The following is an 18,824-nucleotide window of genomic DNA, read 5'->3' as shown; positions in this document are numbered from 1 at the left end:
TCATTGCTGAGCTTTTCTCGGAGATTTTGTGGCCGATCAACGAGAACACGAACCGTGACACGCTGGGAGGCACGGATGATCGCTTCGGTCAGTTCAGGATGCGTCAAGATGAACATAAGCGATATCCCACCGAGATCTCTGCGCCGTCGAGCAGATCGATGAGCACCTTCGTCGCGAGAAAACCAGTAGTCTACAAGTTGGTAGTTTGTAGTCTACTACACAGTATGTCCTGCCAAAATACTCGACGGTCGACCCCTCATCATCATCTTTGCAATGTCCTTGAGCGATTGTGTGCGTGTTTTGATGCTTTAAGACCTCGTTTCAAAGCATTTCCACCAACGAAACGCATGGGGGTCCACCGACAGGGTTTACCTGAACTTTTGACTCGTACTTGTTTGGGCTGGGCATGGACGATGGCGTCGATCCCGTGCTGCGGGCGTGTCCCGTGCTTTGATGCAGTACTGGGCAATATCTCTCTCCCCTTTTTGTGGTATCGCTTGCGAAGCTTTGACACTTCTCTGATGGGGTTTAGTCGCGGACGGCGTTGGCAAGTGGCATTTCTCCGACGGGAGGGGGGACCACATTCTCCTGGAGACAGACCTCCGATCCGCCAATTGCTGGCTCGGAAAGTCCGATCCTCCACGTTGCTGTTTGAATGGCTCGGAAAGTCGCAAAGTGGGCAACTTATCCTACACTGCAGGATAAGTTGCCCACTTTGCGACTTTCCGAGCCAATTAATACAGCAAAATCCGAAAGTGGGCAAAAAATCCTCCGCGTGTATTGACACCACCTGGAGGGTGGCAATAGTTATGTACCTGTAAACTATGGCCGCCCGGGGCAAAAAATCCTACGCGTCTATTGACACCGACTAAAGTTGCTTGAAATAATAATGGCTCGGAAAGTCCGATCCTCCGCGCTGCTGTTTAAATGGCTCGGAGCGTCGCAAAGTGGGCAACTTATCCTACACTGCAGGATAATTTGCCCACTTTGAAACTTTCCGAGCCATTTAAACAGCAACGTGGAGGATCGGAGGTTTGTGAGCCATTGATTGGTTAAATTTCATGAAGTTGCCCACTTTGCGATTTCCGAGCCAATTAAAACATTCCGGGCCAGTTAAAACAGCAAAAACATTATTTGGGCAGAAGATTTTTGGCAGAGAATACTGCCACAACATAGAGAGCCGGTTCTCGGTCCATCTTGTGCAATTGGAACAATGTTGCCACAATACACACAATATTACTCGTACTAAACCCGAATTCATGCCCACGTATAAACAACAGCACCCGTTATTTTCAGCTTAGCAGGCGAAGCGTTAGTTTGTGTTTCGCCCACAAATCTCAATTGCGCTTTACTTGTACAAATGGAATACGGCGAAGATCTCGTACGAGTGGTCATACGGATGAACGCAAAGGGATATTTCTCGAGCTCCTATATTTCAGCTACGCGCTACGCAAGTAGGAGCTTCAGTAGATAACGGAATCTAAGCAGATTAGAATCCGAAGGGAGGTCGTATGTCTGAAAGACGAAACTTTCGATGAAAGCTAACACTAACACGCCGCAGCTTGTTCCATCTTCCTGCTGGAAGTACCGGCTCACATCTCGTCTCCACCGCTTGTCTTGCTTCAAAAGGGGGAGGAACGATCCTTTGAACAATTTGTCTACCGCCGTGATGGTATCCTTATTGTTGCGCGGATCCATGACAGTATACGTGTATGTCTTCACACTAATGCAAAGACCACACCAGTGGTTCTGGTCGATCCACACCGTCCCCACTATTTTGTCTTCGGCCTCTTTGACCACGGCATTCTCCATAAGCCAGTTCATCCTCTCGCTATCAGTGAGCATGGCCATCAGATGTGTCGTAAATACATTGGTCTTCATCTCCTTTGGTCTGCTGTCGGCATCTGCGCAGATTACGGCTATAGCTGCAGTCATACAAACGTCATCCAGCTCGGAGTTGTAGACTAGATTTAGTACCGCAAACTCTTCTTCATCCATGATGTTGATATGCTGCAGGCAAGTACACACCTCCTCAGCATTGATCATTTCGTCAAGACCAAATAATGATCCCATTTGGGCTTCGTTGACATCGATTTGTCGAATCCAGTTCATAGCTTCTTCAATCCACGCAAAGCTTTGCTTACACGAAAACCACACCCGCATAGATTGTATGTAGTTTCCAGTTATTTTAGGGAACAACGATGCTCGGCCCCGCTGGAACTTGAGAAGTATTTCAGAATCAGCTAGTTCACCGCCGTGTTGAGAACGGTAGGACTGTCGGCATGCTGACATCAACTGAATACTCTTCATTGCCCACTCGCGCGGAAGAATAACTTTGCACAGCTCTGCGTTTCTCCGAACACTAACAGAATTTGCGACTGGGACTGCAACACACAGGTGTGGGGCCTCCTCCACAGTAGGAATGCGCGACACAACGGTAAATTTGTTTGCGAAAGCGGACAAGTTGTGATAGGTAACAGGACCGTTCAATCGAATCTCCAACTCCGCGAGAGTGTTGTCTTTATCCGCAAACGATGCTTTGCTTTGTTGACACAAAGCTTTAATTGAATCAAACTTTTGCTTCCTTGCAAATTGTCGCTGCCGTAATGTTTGGCGCGGTCGACCGGGAGGTCTCACTGTTTTGCTTATTGTCCACATTTGAAGGCGTTTTCGTCCTCTTTTACTATCACAAGTAATGGGTTCACTCGCACTCGATGGATCAGCCCGTACTGTAGGTTCTGGTTCACTCCCGCTATCGTCGATAATCGTTATGACTTCATCATTGTCTGACTCTTCGTTGGGTCTTTCAACGCAGCCACCACTTCCACTAGATGAGTCTGTTCGATTCAGCTCGTGTTGCTCATGTTGTGGTTCATGTTGTGATTCATGTTGTGGTTCATGTTGTGGTCCATGTTGTGGCTCATGTTGTGGTCCATGTTGTGGCTCATGTTGTGATTGTTGTGGTTCATGTTGTGGCTCATGTTGTAGATAATGCTGCGGCTGTGGGAACACGTGTTGTGCCCCGTCTGGAGTATTATTTTGTACTTCTGTCGCCGCATGGAAAGCGCGTTCCAAGGCTCGCATGTTGCACGTCTCCAGTGCAAGCACAAATCCATCGATCAACGAGAGGGCTTTGCTGAATTGTGGGGTTCCGTACGTACTCAATATCTCGGCAAACCGCTTGGCACTCACCATGGCCTCTTTGTACTTGTCTGTCTGGGACTTCGGACGCGATCTGTTAATCACAGTGAACTCGCCTTCTGAATACCCGGTTACGTCTACCTCCTTTGTACGGAACTGACTGATCATGGAAGGCGAGTTGAGAAGCCATCTGTCTGCGATGTAGCCAAACGGAATGATGCACTTAAAGCGCTGCACCTTCCGCAAATACATGAGATGTCGACACGGCAGCTTTCGAGTTTGCCCTAACATGCAATACGAACTCCATGTCGATGCGTCCACCTTACAAGTTGTGGCGTCACTCGAGAGTACAAAAATATCGTCACCATCGTCTCGTATGTCATAGTAGGCAGTTCCATTAGCGGCGACGTCATACTGGTCCTTGATGATGCCAAACGCGTGCTTACTCACAGTTTGAGCCAGATTGGACAGTTCGGGAGTTGTCTGATTTACGGCATCAAACACGTACCCGACGCGGCCTAATTCGGTGGTGAACTCCTTTTGCTTTACTTTTGCCCACCATATCAAGCTGGTTATAGTTTCATCAAGTTCCACGTCTCGGTCAACAACGGTCTTGATTTTTTGCCAGGAGGATTCCAATCGATTGTTCGTAGTGTTCCCCAGGTGAACGACGTTATCTCTAAGATAAGAACACCACATAGAGCGACAAGCGTGCCAATTCTGCATGAAGTACGCCCAGAATGGCGGAGCGTCCAAAATAACTCCATCTTCTGACTCAGGCACGTGGAGAACTTGCTTCATGAATTCAATGCAACCGTCATAGACCTGCTCTGACTCAGCTCGTACAATCAAACTTGCAACCGGTTTCAATCGCGAGCGCTGTACAGCATCGAGACCGTACTCTGTCTTGCTCACACGCTCTTGGATGTACTTGATGGCATGAAATTGGCAGAGTAAAATCCGAGCTTCGGGTAGTTCTGAAGTGAACACACCAATCTCAGTGAAATCTTTATCCACCATAACGCAGCGTATTTCCACCCAGGAAGGATTCACAAGCTTGAATCGCTTAAGCGCATGGCGTAGTGTATCAGAGCGCTCGTCTGTGAGAAGAGCATGCTGATAGACACCCCACCAACATACACAACATGCACAGAGTCACGTTAGACAGAACACACAAGATGACACAATATACCACAAGCCAGTGTACAAGATACCACAATATGGTATAAATACGTCACAATATTGCTCATGCAGCACTCCAGCTATAAACACAGTACATCTAAGATGTCATGCACACCGGCGGATTTACATACCTGTACGTGCTGTCCGCGACCAAAAGCATCGTGCACCATGAATGAAAAAAGCTTGTACCTTGATGCGTTTGTATCGTGTGTGGCATCCACCAGGAGAACTTCCGGAAAAGCATCGAATACGGCGCGCATATGCGATGTCTGGATAGATATGCAACGTGCGATGTACTACAGCGCCGATATAACAGATTAGTACTAAGTCAATTGAGCTCTAGTCGCAGATAATGTACCTCATTGGCCTGGCGATCGATATCCACATGAGCAACAGCGAGTTGGTCATTCTCGCAAAACCGATCCAGAGTTTCTGATACTCGCTCAGACAAAGTCGTCCCGGCTTCCTCCTTTCGCTTCAGCTTGGCCAACAGATTGTGAACGTCCACCATGTTGGGCTCGCAGTCAGTGTGATCCCAGATATACTTCAAAATCTTTTCCCTGGAGACGTCGACCTTGCGAAGCATGTCAACGTTTGCAACATCGGCTTTGGGGAGCTGCATACGGTTCTCGGATAGGTTAACGTATTCGTCTCTCCCTGAACGATGGTTGTGCGTGGAATGGTGTAGCGAAACCTTCATAAAGTAACGATCCCCTTCACGTTGCAGCAACACGTTAAGCTAGAAGGCAACACCAAAGGTCACTCATTAGGTAAGAATTGATGAACAACCAAATGAGAATAAGCTGTACCTTGGCCTTGCAATCGATTGAACGAATCGTGTGGCGAGGGCGCTTACCCATTCCACGATTTCGGTGTTTGCCAGCATGAGTGCACTCATAGGAAACGAGATAATAAGGGAATGACTCGTCCAGGAAAAGCTCATATTCCGGGGTTTCTTTGTTTCTTTTTGCGTAGCCGTCCTTGATGCCCTTGTTTCGAGCCGAGCGGGTTGTCGATGTTCTCTTCGAGAATGTCTACCATTTGAAAATGTAGCAAAGTAGTAGGCCACCACCAGCGCAACACGACAGTGGACATACTTTTCTTTTACCTGAAATGTTGCTTTAGAGTAGGCTGCGAACGCGGTTTCGAACGCCGTCCAGGACTCGTACATTTCTCCTTGCAGGCTGGGCTTGGAAACGGTCTGACGAGGTGTAATCTCCTCGCTTTCCCCTTCCTGTTCGTCTTCATAAGCTGATTCGTCGGGTTCAGTGATAAGCCTGCGCTTTCGTGGACCCATTTTTTTAGTACAGCGAGGTGAAGAGGAGCCACAGTGGTCCACAGTCGCTGCAGCTTGATCTGCGCCGGGAGGCGTCGAAGCGATCAAGAGCGGCCGAGCGGTGCACGTCGGCTACGGGGGAGGGAGGGGGGGCGGCGTTCTGGAATGATTTCCCGCCACTGACTGGTCGGGGCGGGGGCGTTGTAAACGTTGTTTTCAAGGCGTATTTTACAATACAACAACGGTAATTTAATTAGCGCTAGGTCGACGGGCTATGTTGTGGCACGATTCACTCTCAAGATTTTTCGGCAAGTGGGCAAATCGTCCTCCACTGGAGTGTGAATTGCCCACTTTCCGACTTTCCGAGCCATTTAAACGGCAGCCAAAACATTATTTGGGCAGCCCACGATCCAACTCGCCGCCTAGCCCTCATGGGTTCCCTGGTCGTATTTTATCACTAAGTTCGTTTAATACCACTAAATTCGTTTTTGAATGGATAAATTCGCCTGTAAGAATTGATCAAATAATTTGCCAAAACCTGTGAAAAAATATAGTCTATGGCAAACGTTTTTGCCAAAACCTTTGAAAATGTATGCCACCAAACATTTGTTTCCACAGGTTTGGCAAACGTTGTGGCTATCAAATTTGTCGACGATATCAAATCTCGCAGGCGAAAGTGGGCAAGTGGGCCCATTCCTGTGCCGAAAATCTGGGCAAGGTACCTTGACTGCAAGGCAGGCAAAGAAACTCCCGGAGCGGCAAGATGGCGCGTCCGTCGTCCGGCCCCAACGTGCGTGTCCCCTACCTACCTTGGTTGACTGCATGCATGCGTGTCCTCCTGAATTGGGGTCTCTAACATGGATCCTTCCTGCAGCATGAAATGGGCAACGTGCGCGTTTGCTGCCGCGTACGCCCGCAGAACGCCAATGAGCTCACGATGGCCAGCGCCCAGCGCTGCGTCTTCACGGAGGACAACAGCATCGAAGTGAAGGTGCGGGGCTGCACGCTACTGTATTGCGCAAGACAGAGGGGAAGGGAATGGCGCGGAAAGCTCACTTTAACGCCGGAATGTTGCGTATTTTGCAGACTAGCGATGGAACTCCGCAGAAGTTCACGTTCGACCATGTTTTCGGAGAGGAGGACGGCCAGAAGTCCGTGTTTGAGAGCGTGGCGCTCCCAGTTGTCCAAGGTACAGCCTCGATCCAAGCACCTACCTAGCTGGTAAGCTAGCTGCAGTTGCTGACTGATTTGTTGCTGTTTGCTGCGGCCAGATATCATGGACGGATACAACGCTACCGTCTTCGCTTACGGTCAGACGTCGTCGGGTAAGACGTACACGATGGAGGGAGCCAACATTGACCACGAGGAGCTGCGGGGCATCATCCCCCGCACCGCAACCGAGATCTTCAACAACGTCATGGCGGCAGATGAGAACATGGAGTTCATTGTGAAAGTGAGCTACATTGAGATTTACATGGAACGCATCCGTGATCTACTGGATCCGTACAAGTCCAAGGTGAATCTCCAGGTCCGCGAAGATGCACAGCGCGGTATTTTTGTGGAGGGCATGACGGAGATGTGTGTGACCAGCGACGAAGAGCTGCTGGCTGCTATGCGGGCGGGCGCTGCTAACCGCGCAGTGGCAGCGACTGGAATGAACGAGGGGAGTTCGCGAAGCCACAGCGTCTTCATGGTGACACTGTTCCAGCGCAACCTCGAGAACCAGGCTACGAAGGCCGGTAAATTGTATCTGGTCGATCTTGCCGGTTCCGAAATGGTGCGCAAGACTGGCGCAACAGGACGGCAGCTTGAAGAGGCCAAGACGATTAACAAGTCACTGTCAGCGTTGGGCATGGTCATTAATGCGCTGACAGACTCGCATATAACCCACGTGCCGTACCGCGACAGTAAACTGACCCGAGTGCTGCAGGAATCGCTCGGTGGCAACTCACGCACAAATCTTATTATCAACGTTTCCCCAAGCAGCTTCAATGCGTCGGAAACCGTTTCTACGTTGCGGTTTGGTATGCGAGCGAAGTCGATCAAGAACAAGGCCGTGGTCAATGAGCAGCGCAGTGTCGCAGAGTACGAAGCACTATTGGCTGCAGCCGAAAAGAAAATTGCCAAGCAACAGACGCATATCATCGCGCTTGAAGCTCGGCTTGCAGGACGGGAAATGCCTGATGGGGAAGGAGATCTAGCTGGTATTGCAGGTATCTCAGTCTCGAATGAACCCCAACCAGCAGAAAGGGATGAAAACGCAGGCACCAGCGTCGGCGCCGTTGACATTGAGCTGGACTTGTCGGATGCTACGACCGCGGTATCTCCACCTTCGCCCTCGGCTCGTGCAGGTCGTGCGCTGGCCGAACTCCAGGAGAAGGTGACAGAACTCGAAGAAGAATTGATGGATGAGAAACAAGAATCGATGCGGCGTGGTGAGGAGATCCGCATGCTCACAGCTAAGTTAGAAGACCACATCCAGGCGCTAGAGACACAACGCGTGCTGTCTGAAGAACTGCAGCGAGTAAAGGAATTGCAGGAGAAGACCCTGGAAGAGAAGATCCGCCAGCGCGAGACTCTTTACTCTGAGGTGCGCACCGACTTCGATAGGCTCAACTTCGACCACAAGGAACTCCTGATTCACGCGGAGACGCTGCAGAGTGAGTATGACGCACTACTGCAAGATACGCCAGCTCAAGTTGGTGGTGGGAAGTTGGCGGCTGCTGCTGAAAAGATTGCCCATGCGGACCAGCAGTCAACAGAAGAGAAGCTTCAAAATACGGCCGGTGAAGGTGCTGCAGAGGGTGAGCAGAAATCTGGTGATGAAGGAGACAAGGAGAGCACAGACGGCACAGAGTCACAGCAGTACCTCGACCTGAAGGCCAAGTATGCAGCACTAGAAGGAGAGCTGAGAGAGTACGAGAAGGAGTACCTTGCATTGAAGCACACGACGGACCACGAAAAAGCCCGTCTGCAGGAGGACGTGGAGCGCAAGGTGGCCCAGATCCGGGACCTTGAAGCGCAGGCTGATCGTGCTGGTGCTTCGACTGGCGAGGGCGGTTCAACACCCTCCTCGCCGACTGGCAGCAGTAGCAGCTCCAGTGGCATGTCGGCGCGCGAGCGGCAGCACATGCGCTCCATCCAACAGAAGCTCGAGCAGCTCGTTGCTGTCCACCGACAGTTACTGCGTAAGTATGCGTCCCTGGAACTGGAGCTGTCCGAGGCCAAGAAGAAGTTGGCACTGCGCGACGAGCGCATCAAGCAGGTGGAGGCGAACAACCGCATCATGGCCGGCAACATGCGGGCGCAAGCCGAGAAGCACGTGGAGGAGCTCACGCATCTCCGTGACCAGATCGCAGACTTCCGTGGCGCACAGCGCTCGCACTTTGAGGCGCAGCTGAACCACACGAACGCTGCTCTCGTCGCTGCCATGGGAAGCACCGACTCGGGTGTGATCAAGACTCTTCGTGGCGGGTCCATCTACGGTGGCGACGGTGTGATCCGGCCGATCCGTGGCGGTGGTCGACGCAGGACCCAGCTGGGCGAAGCAGCAATGGGCACTGCGGGTTTCGTCACTGAAGCATCGACAGGTGCCGCCGACGCCGGCGTCAGCTCGGGCTTCTTGACTCGCTTATTTGGTAAAACCAACTAACCGCTGATCTCCTCGCTAGCAGCGACTGACGGATGAAAAACCAAGGTTGAATACTACTAATTGAATACTACTAAAATGCTATGCTGCATTCACAATGTTGCCCTTCAACTTCCATGAGGTAGCTATTTCAGTACATTTACCTTTACAATTACCAAGTATATCCGTTTTCACAGGGAGCACACGACAATTCGTGGCTGGCAGGCAAGGGACCGGACAAGATGGCGGCCGTGTACGACGAAGTGGAGATCGAGGACATGGAGTTTGACGCGGAGGAGCAGGTGTACTACTACCCGTGTCCGTGCGGCGACCGCTTCTGCATCGACCTGGAGGAGCTTTACGACGGCGAGGACATCGCCACGTGCCCGAGCTGCTCGTTGACCATCCGCGTCATTTACGATGAGGAAAGCCTACCAGAACTAAAGGAGGAGGAGTAATCAGAGCCGATGCACAGCAACTTCGTGTAACATGAGCATTGAGGTGCTCCCTTTTTGCCTAGACAAGCAGTCTCAAGACCATTGAATCGAGACTACACGGGTGTAGTCTTTATATTTTGTGGGGTAAGAGTGACGCCTGGAATATCCCTTTTGTATACTTTAATTCGGGGTCCGTAAACGCTGCGCCTGATTTCCAGGTACAGGTACTATTGCCACCCTCCAGGTGATGTCAATACACGCGGAGGATTTTTTGCCCACTTTCGGATTTTGCTGTATTAATTGGCTCGGGAATCTCAAAGTGGGCAACTTATCCTCGACTCGAGGATCAGTTGCCCACTTTGAGCTTTTCCGAGCCATTTAAACAGCAACGACGAGGATCGGCCTTTCCGAGCCATTATTATGTCATCAACGTGGAGGACGGAGGTCATGCGTCGACATCATTTATCTTTATTATACGCTTTGGAGAGGCTGTGAAAGGGGAGAGAATTTTACCCAGCGCCCGCAGCACGATCGACGCCATCGTCCACTCCCAGCCCAGCCAAGACGAGTCCAAGTCCGGTAAACCCCCTCGGTGGACCCCCATGCGTTTCGTGGTGGAAATGCTGAAACGAGGTCTTTGCGTCACGGAAACCCTATCGCTCAAGGACATCGCAGGGATAATGGGGGTCGACCGTCGAGTATTTGGCCGCATGGAGCAGGACATATTGGGTAGACTACAAACTGCAGTTGTAGACTACTGGTTTTCTCGCGACCAAGCTGCACCTCAGAAGCTCATTGATTTGCTCGACGGCGCAGAGACCTCAGTAGATATCGCTATGTTCATCTTGTCGCATCCGGAACTGACCGACGCTATCATCCGTGCCTCCCAGCGTGTCACGGTTCGTGTTCTCGTTGATCGGGCACAAGTCACCGAGAAAAGCTCAGCAATGATAAAAAAACTGGTTGAAAACGGGGTCAACGTATATCACGCAGGCCCCAGACTCATGCACTGGAAGGTAGCGATTATCGATGGAACCGTGTTGACGATGGGAAGCTGCAATTGGAGTGTGGGGGGAATGACGTTGAATTGGGAACATACTGTTGTATTGCGTGGTCCTATTGTTGGAGCACACACCGTTGAGTTTGACGAACACATGTGGTCTGTTGCCGTGCAAAACAACTGGCAAGTTGAGATAGATAGCCGCGGTAATGTTCATCTGTAGCGTCAAGCGATGGTGAGAGCAGTGCCGCAGCGGGTACTCCGAGCTGGCAGTTTGGTTTACAAGGCACGGGCAACTACAGCACGGTCGCGTTCGATGGAGCCCGCCACGCAGAGACATTTGAGACGCGCACGGCTCAGGCGCACCTTGATGCGATCAAACGCGAGTTCGAGCAGCTCTGGGATGAAGGACGGGTGCTTCAATGGGCGTCAAAGAATTCTGCTTGCTTCGTGTACTTTGGGAGCGCAGACATTCATCAGGCCATGGAGTCGATGATCGAACGGCCTATGATAGAAGGTTTTCCCACTGAAAAAGTCGATCGGCTGAGTGTAATTGTACACGCCTACGACTTTTGGAGACTGGTGCTGGGTGGGGATACCCTTGTCAATGTCGAACCGATGAGGGTGAAAATGAAGACAGATTGCCAGCCGAACTACAAAGTGGCGCCTGTACTATACATACAGGCTCCGAGCTCGGCCGGGTTCGTCCGAAGGGATTTGACATTCAACAATGACGGCCAAACTATCCTTTACAGATCTAAAGCGTGCGAGTCGGTTACAGTAGTACGTGGATTGCAGTAAATACTGTCACGTCGATATGTCCACTCTCCACAAGGTCGTACAGGTTCTCACCACTCCCTTGAACCTGTCGAACGTGACGAACGCCATCGTATGCTGCACTTAGACTACACAAGACCAGGGTCTACCAACATCAAGATTGATGCTGTGAGCCCCGTAGTACCTAAAATGCGATTTCACAGTCCCTTTTTAAACCAGTACATCACAAAACACGTGCTATGTATTTTAACAAGTTCAATCGGATGACATCTCATGATTGGTCGAAATCCCCGTGGCGAATACGGACCGCAGAGACACAAGCTCCGGCTGCAAGACCTGCCATGAGTGACGCCGCCCCCGTCCGCGACCCGCGCGAGCCGCGCTTCCCCGTGATCGTCAAGCACCCGACCTTCGACGACGTGAAGGCCAACTTCGACGCCGGCGACTACTCGCGGTGGTTGGGCATCAGCGCCTTCTCCTTCCCCGCCGGCTACGTCTTCGGTGCGTCCAGCAAAGTGGCTCCTTAACTTCTAGCGAATTATGCTCATTTTATGTGGGTTTTGTAGGCATGAAGCTGCACCGTCACGTCGCCGTACCGTCCATGGTGGTCACGGGCGTGCTGGGCTCGCTCGGAGGCTTTTTGTGGGCCTTCCAGAACTCGTCCTTCCGTCTGCAGGGCTACAAGGCCAACCCGGTGGAGGTGCAGCAGTACATCACCAGCAAGGAGGAGTAAAGAGGCTGCCAGAGAGCAGGCTGCAAGATAACAGGTTACAATTGATGCTAGCATCGGTTGAAGCTGGTCGAGCCGCAAGGCAGCACAACAGAGAGCTGCTTTACACGTTCACAAAGAGCCATAAAAATATAGGACACGAGTGCTTTTAACAATGGCTTTGGACTGTGCCTTCTCTCTGCAGCTGATGCACTTGCAGCAATCAATATACTAACAGCCATGAGAGCCACGTCGTCGGAGCGTCCTCCATGGTGAAGTCTTGAGTCGCACCGCCAGAATCCGCAAGTCCAAGTCTGTACCGTCGAGCATATCTCCTAACAGTCTAGAAGTACCGTCACTTTATACCGGCACTTCAGTCTCAGCTGAAGTAACACACCGCAGCCAATCGCCTCTGGCCGCCACTAGCGCCTCCCAGTCGCCAGCCATTTAGCGAATCCCCTCGACGACACCATGGAGCACGTTGACCAGGTACCCGCTGCGCCTTCCCAGACGAACAGGACGACGCCTTGAAATCGATGAAGCTGCTGAGCGGGTGGTAAGCGGACGGCAGGAAGGGGGAAAAGGGGAACGACGTTCGACGTCTTGTGTCTCGCTGTGGCTGGTGAAGTGGCTGGTGTCTCTCTTACGGAAACGCCCTGAAGGAGCTGGCTAGCTAGTTGGTGAGGTGATGGCTCACCAAGGCTGTAATCCACACACGATCGCTCTCTCTCATCCACAGTCTGCTGTCTACTGGGGAGAGGGAGTGCGTCGAGTCGCTGGGAGGTGGTCGCAGCATCAGAGTCGGTGGACTATTTGGTGGGGCTTGTGCGTGTACTGTGGCCACTTTTCGGCGACTGCGAGAACGAACCCGAATCGAACACGAGATTCAACCGACTCATCATCGGCAGAGCCCTTTCGGACGGAGAAGCTGTCTGCTCACTCGACTGCAGTGGAAAAAGATGGAGAAATCGTCTTCCTGTGTCTCTTTTTGTGACCTATGGACAAGAGAGACTCACTGTGTTGTTGTTGCTGCGCGTTGTCATGAGTGCAGACTGAGAAGGCCTACCAGAAGCAGCAGGGCGTGTTCCTTGCCAGCAAGAAGTTCGCCGGCAAGAAGAAGGGCCCCCGCTTCTACAAGGAGGTGGGCCTGGGCTTCAAGACCCCCAAGAGCGCCATCGAGGGCCAGTACGTGGACAAGAAGTGCCCGTTCACCGGCAACATCTCGATCCGCGGCCGTATCCTCAAGGGCGTCGTCCTGTCGACCAAGATGAAGCGCACGATCATCGTGCGTCGTGACTACCTGCACTTCGTCAAGAAGTACAAGCGTTTCGAGAAGCGTCACAAGAACGTGGCTGCCCACCTGTCGCCCGCCTTCCGCGTCAAGGAGGGTGACGTCGTCACCATCGGCCAGTGCCGCCCGCTCGCCAAGACGGTGCGTTTCAACGTGCTGGAGGTCGAGCCCGCTTCCGAGACCAAGCCCATCAACGTGCGCAAGCAGTTCCGCCAGTTCTAAGTGCGTGGTCTTTCGGTCCGCTAACGCCCAAGCTAATACACCAATCGCTCCTGATCTGAACGGGGAATTCAATTCAATTTGTAGCTCTCTTCAGTTGCGGTTAGAGGAAGGTGGACCTCGGGTGGTAAACCGTCGCTCGAAGCAGAAGGTCGTTCAATCTTCACCCACTTTGACTGCACAGGTAGTTTGACACAATGGCGACGCGTACAGGACGCCTCGTGGTGGACCCCCGCTCGGGGAAAATGGTGGACGAGTACAAGGAGGACCAAATGGCGGTGGCTCTCTTCAACGCAGAGTGCACCAAGCCTGACGACTACAAATTCGACCTCGTTCTGAGATCCGACTGCACCGTGTAGGTCATTTGCCACGAAATGGAGTGCAGTGCTGTTGCTTGACTGCCGTTCGTTCTTGCCGTCGCTGCTAGAGCCAAGATCAACCTGCTCTTCGACTGCAATGCCGCGCTGCTCAAGGACCCGTTCGGAAGTACGTGTTTGCAACTGCTGTGGCGTTTGCTTGTCAATCTAAGCACTTGAGTGCGTTGATGTCTTGCAAACAGACGTGCTGTGGCCTAAGGACTGGATGACGCAGGTGCTTCCGCCCACGGGCACCGACCGATGGTACTACATCATCCACGAGCGCGTTGAACCAATGCCCCAAGATGACCTTCAAGACCCTTTCTTCTCCGGTGGCGCACTGCTCGTGCTTGCCTTCGTTCCGGCTCAATGCGAGCCAATTGACGTCAGGACGTGGCTTCTGTTCGGCATCACGCAGGATTTCCAGCCTCTTGTTCGTCAGAAGCCGCTAGTTGCAACCGCTCGACGGAAGCTGAAGGTGCTGAAGGAGAAGATCAACGCTCTGCCTGTTTTGGATCTCGTAGGAACTCCGCAACAGCAAACAGAAACACGTAAGAAGCTGGCCGACGCCATGAATGCTCAGGCGAAGGAGCTCACGGACGAGATCACCGAGTTGGAGCGACGACGCAAGCGAATGACGAGATTGATCATGACAGAACCTGTGGCGCTTACGGAAGTGCCACGAGATGCTGAACTGCCATCGACTAGTATCAAGGATGAAGTTGAAATGAAGACTTGGGCTGCAACTTTCACGAGTCCACGCGGACGTGATCTCGCCTCGCTGGCGCTGGGCAAGAGCGACTGGAACTACGTGTGCCTCGTGCAGACTCGGCCGCAGCCACGAGCCTTTTTCGAGGACGACGAGGTATCGAATCAAACGATCGAACCGGATGATCTCCTAAAAGAAATCAACATGCGAACGGTGCGACTTCGACGGCTGCGCCATGGTGAGGGAGAGCTGATGGTACCAACGGGTGCAGCGCTAGCTGCTGACAAGGACGAGGTGCCGTTGGATCCAATTGACGAGCGTTTTCACTTCTCGTCCATCGGTGGTGTATACTCTGGGGCATTTCGACTGGGTCGCAGGCAGGGTCAAGGCCAAGAGTACACCAACGTCGGTGTCTACGACGGGTATTTCGCGGGCAACACGCGCTGCGGGAACGGGAAACTGGTTTATGGCAAAGGGACGACGTGTGAAGGTACTTTTGATCGCCCGCAGCGTCGCTACGAGTACAGCGACAAACTTCGAGGCCGAGCGTACGGATGCTCGTTGTTGAACGGTGATGATTATCGCGACGGTGTGGAAAGTGGTGAGGGAATGCACCTCACGTTTCCAGACGGAGCTGTCTACGATGGCGAGATGCGGGACGGCGTCATTTCCGGCCTTGGACGATACGTCAGCTCTACGGGTGTGGTGGACGAAGGCGAATTTGTCAGTGGGGTCCTTCACGGACTAGCTTGCAAGCGCACTTTCCCAGATGGATCCTTTGTCGAAGGACCTTTCGTCGAGGGCCAGCCGCATGGTCGTGGACGGCAGCGTGAACGTCATGGCGACGAATATGACGGATTCTTTGACGGTGGGGCTAGACACGGACGAGGAACAGCTCGCTTTGATGGCGGGCGATCCAAGCACGTCGGCTTCTGGCATGAAGACGCCATGGATGGTCGAGGGGATTTTTACTACCGTCTTCACGATTCCGTCCCTCCCGATGGCCTCCATGATCGGACTGTTGACACCGGAGAAGACACGGAGAAGTGGGAATTCTGGTACGAAGGTGCTTTCATGCAAAATGAAACACGCTCTAGACACCGACACGCTCATCTGCGTCAGCTCTCGAGCCAGCAGCTCCCTGAGCAGGATGGCCTCGGTCGCCATCTGCCGTTTACAACCAACGGCAAAAGCCGGGAGAAGATGCCGTTCCTTGCAACGGTGTTGCCTACGCAACTGGATAAACTTCGACGACGCAAACAAGTCAACGGAAAACGGCGCACAGAACGCGAGCACGTTTATCTCCAGCAGCGAGAGCTGTCGAACCTCACCATGTACTACACACTGCTCGACGATTTCTACGAGAAGTGGACACAGCGAAAACGCGAGGAGCATGGAGATACTCTGCTCGATGGAGACGAGCTGGAACGGGTGCAAGAAGAGCGGGAGGCACTGGTGGCGTTCGAAGAGCAGCGTGCTCGCTTTCGGAAGGAGAGGTACAACCTGTCACCGCGTAAGAAATCGCTTGGCAAATTTGAGCAGTACCTCGAGCGCGTGACATTAACCGAACAGGTGAAGCTCGAGCGAGCCGAGACTGCGGATTGGGTCGATATGAGCCGATCCAAGACGGGTGCCGCAGAGTGAAGCGGGACGATGAACGCTCTCGTCAAGCGTAGGAAATAAATACTTGAACTATGTAAATCTGCGACGTGTGAGCGGATGGCTACGTTTTAATTGTTGCCCGAATGTATGCATACTGTGAGCCCAGTAGCTCGCCCAATTAGTGCCGGGGTGGCAAGCTGCAACCATGTCGAATATGTACATCACGGAGCCCAGCACGGAGGGGAAGGTGTTGCTGCACACGAGCTTCGGGGACCTGGACGTGGAGCTGTGGCCGCAGCAGGCGCCCAAGGCGTGTCGCAACTTCGTGCAGCTCTGCTTGGAGGGGGTACTTTTTGCTTCCAAACCCCATGTCTGTTGTAACAAAACACAAATTAGACTGACGTATTGTGTGTTTACATGACATGTCTGATATGACAGTACTATGATCAGACCATTTTCCACCGCATTATCGCCAGCTTCATGGTACAGGGTGGAGACCCCACGGGAACAGGTGACGGAGGAGAAAGTGTCTATGAAGGCGCGTTCATTGACGAGTTCCACTCGAGACTGCGCTTCAACCATCGAGGACTGTTGGCCATGGCCAACGAGAACAAACCCAACTCCAACCACTCGCAGTTTTTCTTCACGCTGGACGCCTGCGACTTTCTAGACAAGAAGCACACCATCTTCGGCAAGGTATTGGCAGCTACTGGGCTATGGTGACAGAAGTGAGACTTTTGACCATGTTTTTAGGTGACAGGCAACACGATCTTCAATTTGCTGAGTGTTGGGGAGTTGGAGACGGATGAGAAGGACCGACCCACCAATCCACCCAAACTGCTGAGTGCTGAAGTGCTTTGGAACCCTTTTGAGGATATTGTGCCACGGTATGGCGTATCATGGAGTGTGTTGGGAAGACCTCGGTATCTGATTGTTTTGTTTGGATGTGCTGACTACTGCAGAGCTATTAAGCGCAAGGAGACAGAGCTGACGGCGGATGAGGTACAGAAGAAGAAGAAACGGGAGCGGAAGGCTACAAAGGACCTGAAGCTGCTTTCGTTTGGAGACGAGGAGGAGGCTTTCCAGGAGGAAATCGAGGCTGGAGCCAAAAAGTCTAAAAAGAAGAAGGCAAAGACGATGATAAGTAGTCACGACCTGCTGGATGATCGCAAGCTCAAATCTGAGGTAGATGCGGAGGTGCTGCAGAGAGTAACGGAAACAAGTGGCCATGCGGCCAGTGGAGACAAGAAAGAGCGGACGCGGGTAACCCTCAAGGAGGCAGTGGCAGTCGCTTCAGCACGAAGCAGAAGCGCCAAGACGGACGCAAAGCCAGCGGAAGCTTCGAACGATCAGAGTGAGGATATTGCCAAGAACTCCAGCTCGATGAAAGCCGACAAGGTTGCTTCAGGCTCAGACAGCAAGAAAAAAGATCGGGAGGAATACGCGAAGCTTCGGGAGGAGCTGCGCCAGTCGAAGAAAGCGGTGCCGCTGCTAATGGGAGAAGAAGCGAAAAAGCAGGAGAAAGATCGTGCCTTCCAGGATATGCTGACCCCTTTGCAGCAACAGCGGCAAAAGTACTTGCAGCGAAAGAAAGTTAGCAATCGCTCTGCGCGCGAGAAAGATACGCTTTCGAAGCTCAAGAAGTTCCAGGAGACTCTGGTTGACGTGAACTCCAAGCAGCGCACTTCTGCAGAAGACCCAAAGTCCGACGAAGATGCCGATAAAGGCAGGAAAGATTCAGCTGAAAGCTACCATGGCCAAGTCCTAGAAGATAGCGATGACGACAATGATACGAACGACGACAAGTCCTGGATGACCGCCAAGCTGAAATTCAAGAAGCACATTGATGTAAGACTGGAGGCTTCATGCTCCCTACGTCGCGCAGTGTCGGTATTAACTCTTGTCGTAATTTGTGCGTTTCTCTTGAATGACGCAGGACCAGTTCCGGGCTGGCAACGAACGTTCAACCGACGTAAGGCATTCTGCATGCGTTATCAATTCTCAGGAGGTGCATTGGCTCACGAGTCTGACTGTTGCAATCGTTGTCTTGTAGGACTATTTGACCATCGACTCGCGCAATGAAAAGACCCAACATTCACGCGGAGATCCGAGGCGAGGCGGAGAGCGAGAGCGAGTACGGGACCGATCGCGCGATCGCTCGCGGGACAGCAGTCGGCACAGCCGGCACCGCGACTATGACCACCGAGACCGCCGTGACGACCGTCGGCGGTAAGCTTACGAAGACCTGTCAGGCAAGTGTTTTTGCGACGAGTTAATCTACTTGCTAGTGGCATCTACAAGTGGCCATGCACCAGCGTAGATGATCTCTCTCAAGTATGCAGTCTAGGTTAATACGAGCTCATGTTGAAGCTTTGCAAAGTTGGCGTCTCCTGGTTCCACTCATCATGTATGACAGCAAATGGATCTTGCGTGCGTGGCAAGACCTCATTGGAATGAGTCGGCGGCCCCACAGGAAGTGAATTGGGGCCCGGTCTTG

The 18,824-nt window shown here is 52.4% G+C and overlaps 5 protein-coding genes across 5 annotated transcripts; all 5 read left to right on the top strand.

The window, feature by feature from the left end:
• Positions 1-6,362: 6,362 nt before the first annotated feature.
• Positions 6,363-9,685, top strand: KRP23_14636 (Diphthamide biosynthesis protein 3; the record flags this gene model as incomplete). Its single annotated transcript, XM_067885480.1, has 6 exons — positions 6,363-6,389; positions 6,474-6,590; positions 6,686-6,788; positions 6,871-6,909; positions 7,864-9,189; positions 9,453-9,685. The coding sequence occupies 6 exons, from the start codon at positions 6,363-6,365 to the stop codon at positions 9,683-9,685; spliced, it is 1,845 nt and encodes a 614-aa protein (XP_067737145.1).
• Positions 9,686-11,782: 2,097 nt separating this feature from the next.
• KRP23_14635 (uncharacterized protein) lies at positions 11,783-12,174 on the top strand (the record flags this gene model as incomplete). Its single annotated transcript, XM_067885479.1, has 2 exons — positions 11,783-11,942; positions 12,008-12,174. 2 exons carry the CDS (start codon positions 11,783-11,785, stop codon positions 12,172-12,174), a joined length of 327 nt encoding a protein of 108 aa, XP_067737144.1.
• Positions 12,175-12,621: 447 nt separating this feature from the next.
• KRP23_14634 (40S ribosomal protein S11) lies at positions 12,622-13,663 on the top strand (the record flags this gene model as incomplete). Its single annotated transcript, XM_067885478.1, has 2 exons — positions 12,622-12,639; positions 13,202-13,663. The coding sequence occupies 2 exons, from the start codon at positions 12,622-12,624 to the stop codon at positions 13,661-13,663; spliced, it is 480 nt and encodes a 159-aa protein (XP_067737143.1).
• Positions 13,664-13,857: 194 nt separating this feature from the next.
• On the top strand, positions 13,858-16,369 carry KRP23_14633 (Phosphatidylinositol 4-phosphate 5-kinase 8; the record flags this gene model as incomplete). The annotated part of the gene is made up of 3 exons (XM_067885477.1): positions 13,858-14,015; positions 14,088-14,146; positions 14,220-16,369. 3 exons carry the CDS (start codon positions 13,858-13,860, stop codon positions 16,367-16,369), a joined length of 2,367 nt encoding a protein of 788 aa, XP_067737142.1.
• Positions 16,370-16,541: 172 nt separating this feature from the next.
• KRP23_14632 (Peptidyl-prolyl cis-trans isomerase CYP57) lies at positions 16,542-18,560 on the top strand (the record flags this gene model as incomplete). The annotated part of the gene is made up of 6 exons (XM_067885475.1): positions 16,542-16,673; positions 16,766-17,023; positions 17,081-17,214; positions 17,290-18,175; positions 18,264-18,299; positions 18,381-18,560. 6 exons carry the CDS (start codon positions 16,542-16,544, stop codon positions 18,558-18,560), a joined length of 1,626 nt encoding a protein of 541 aa, XP_067737141.1.
• Between the last annotated feature and the right edge of the window lie 264 nt (positions 18,561-18,824).

This window comes from Phytophthora ramorum (genome assembly GCF_020800215.1).
Source record: "Phytophthora ramorum isolate Pr-102 chromosome Unknown Phyram_PR-102_s0022, whole genome shotgun sequence".
NCBI classification, from domain to species: domain Eukaryota; phylum Oomycota; class Peronosporomycetes; order Peronosporales; family Peronosporaceae; genus Phytophthora; species Phytophthora ramorum.
The sequence above is the reverse complement of the archived record's forward strand: the minus strand, read 5'-3'. Positions and strand labels throughout refer to the sequence as shown.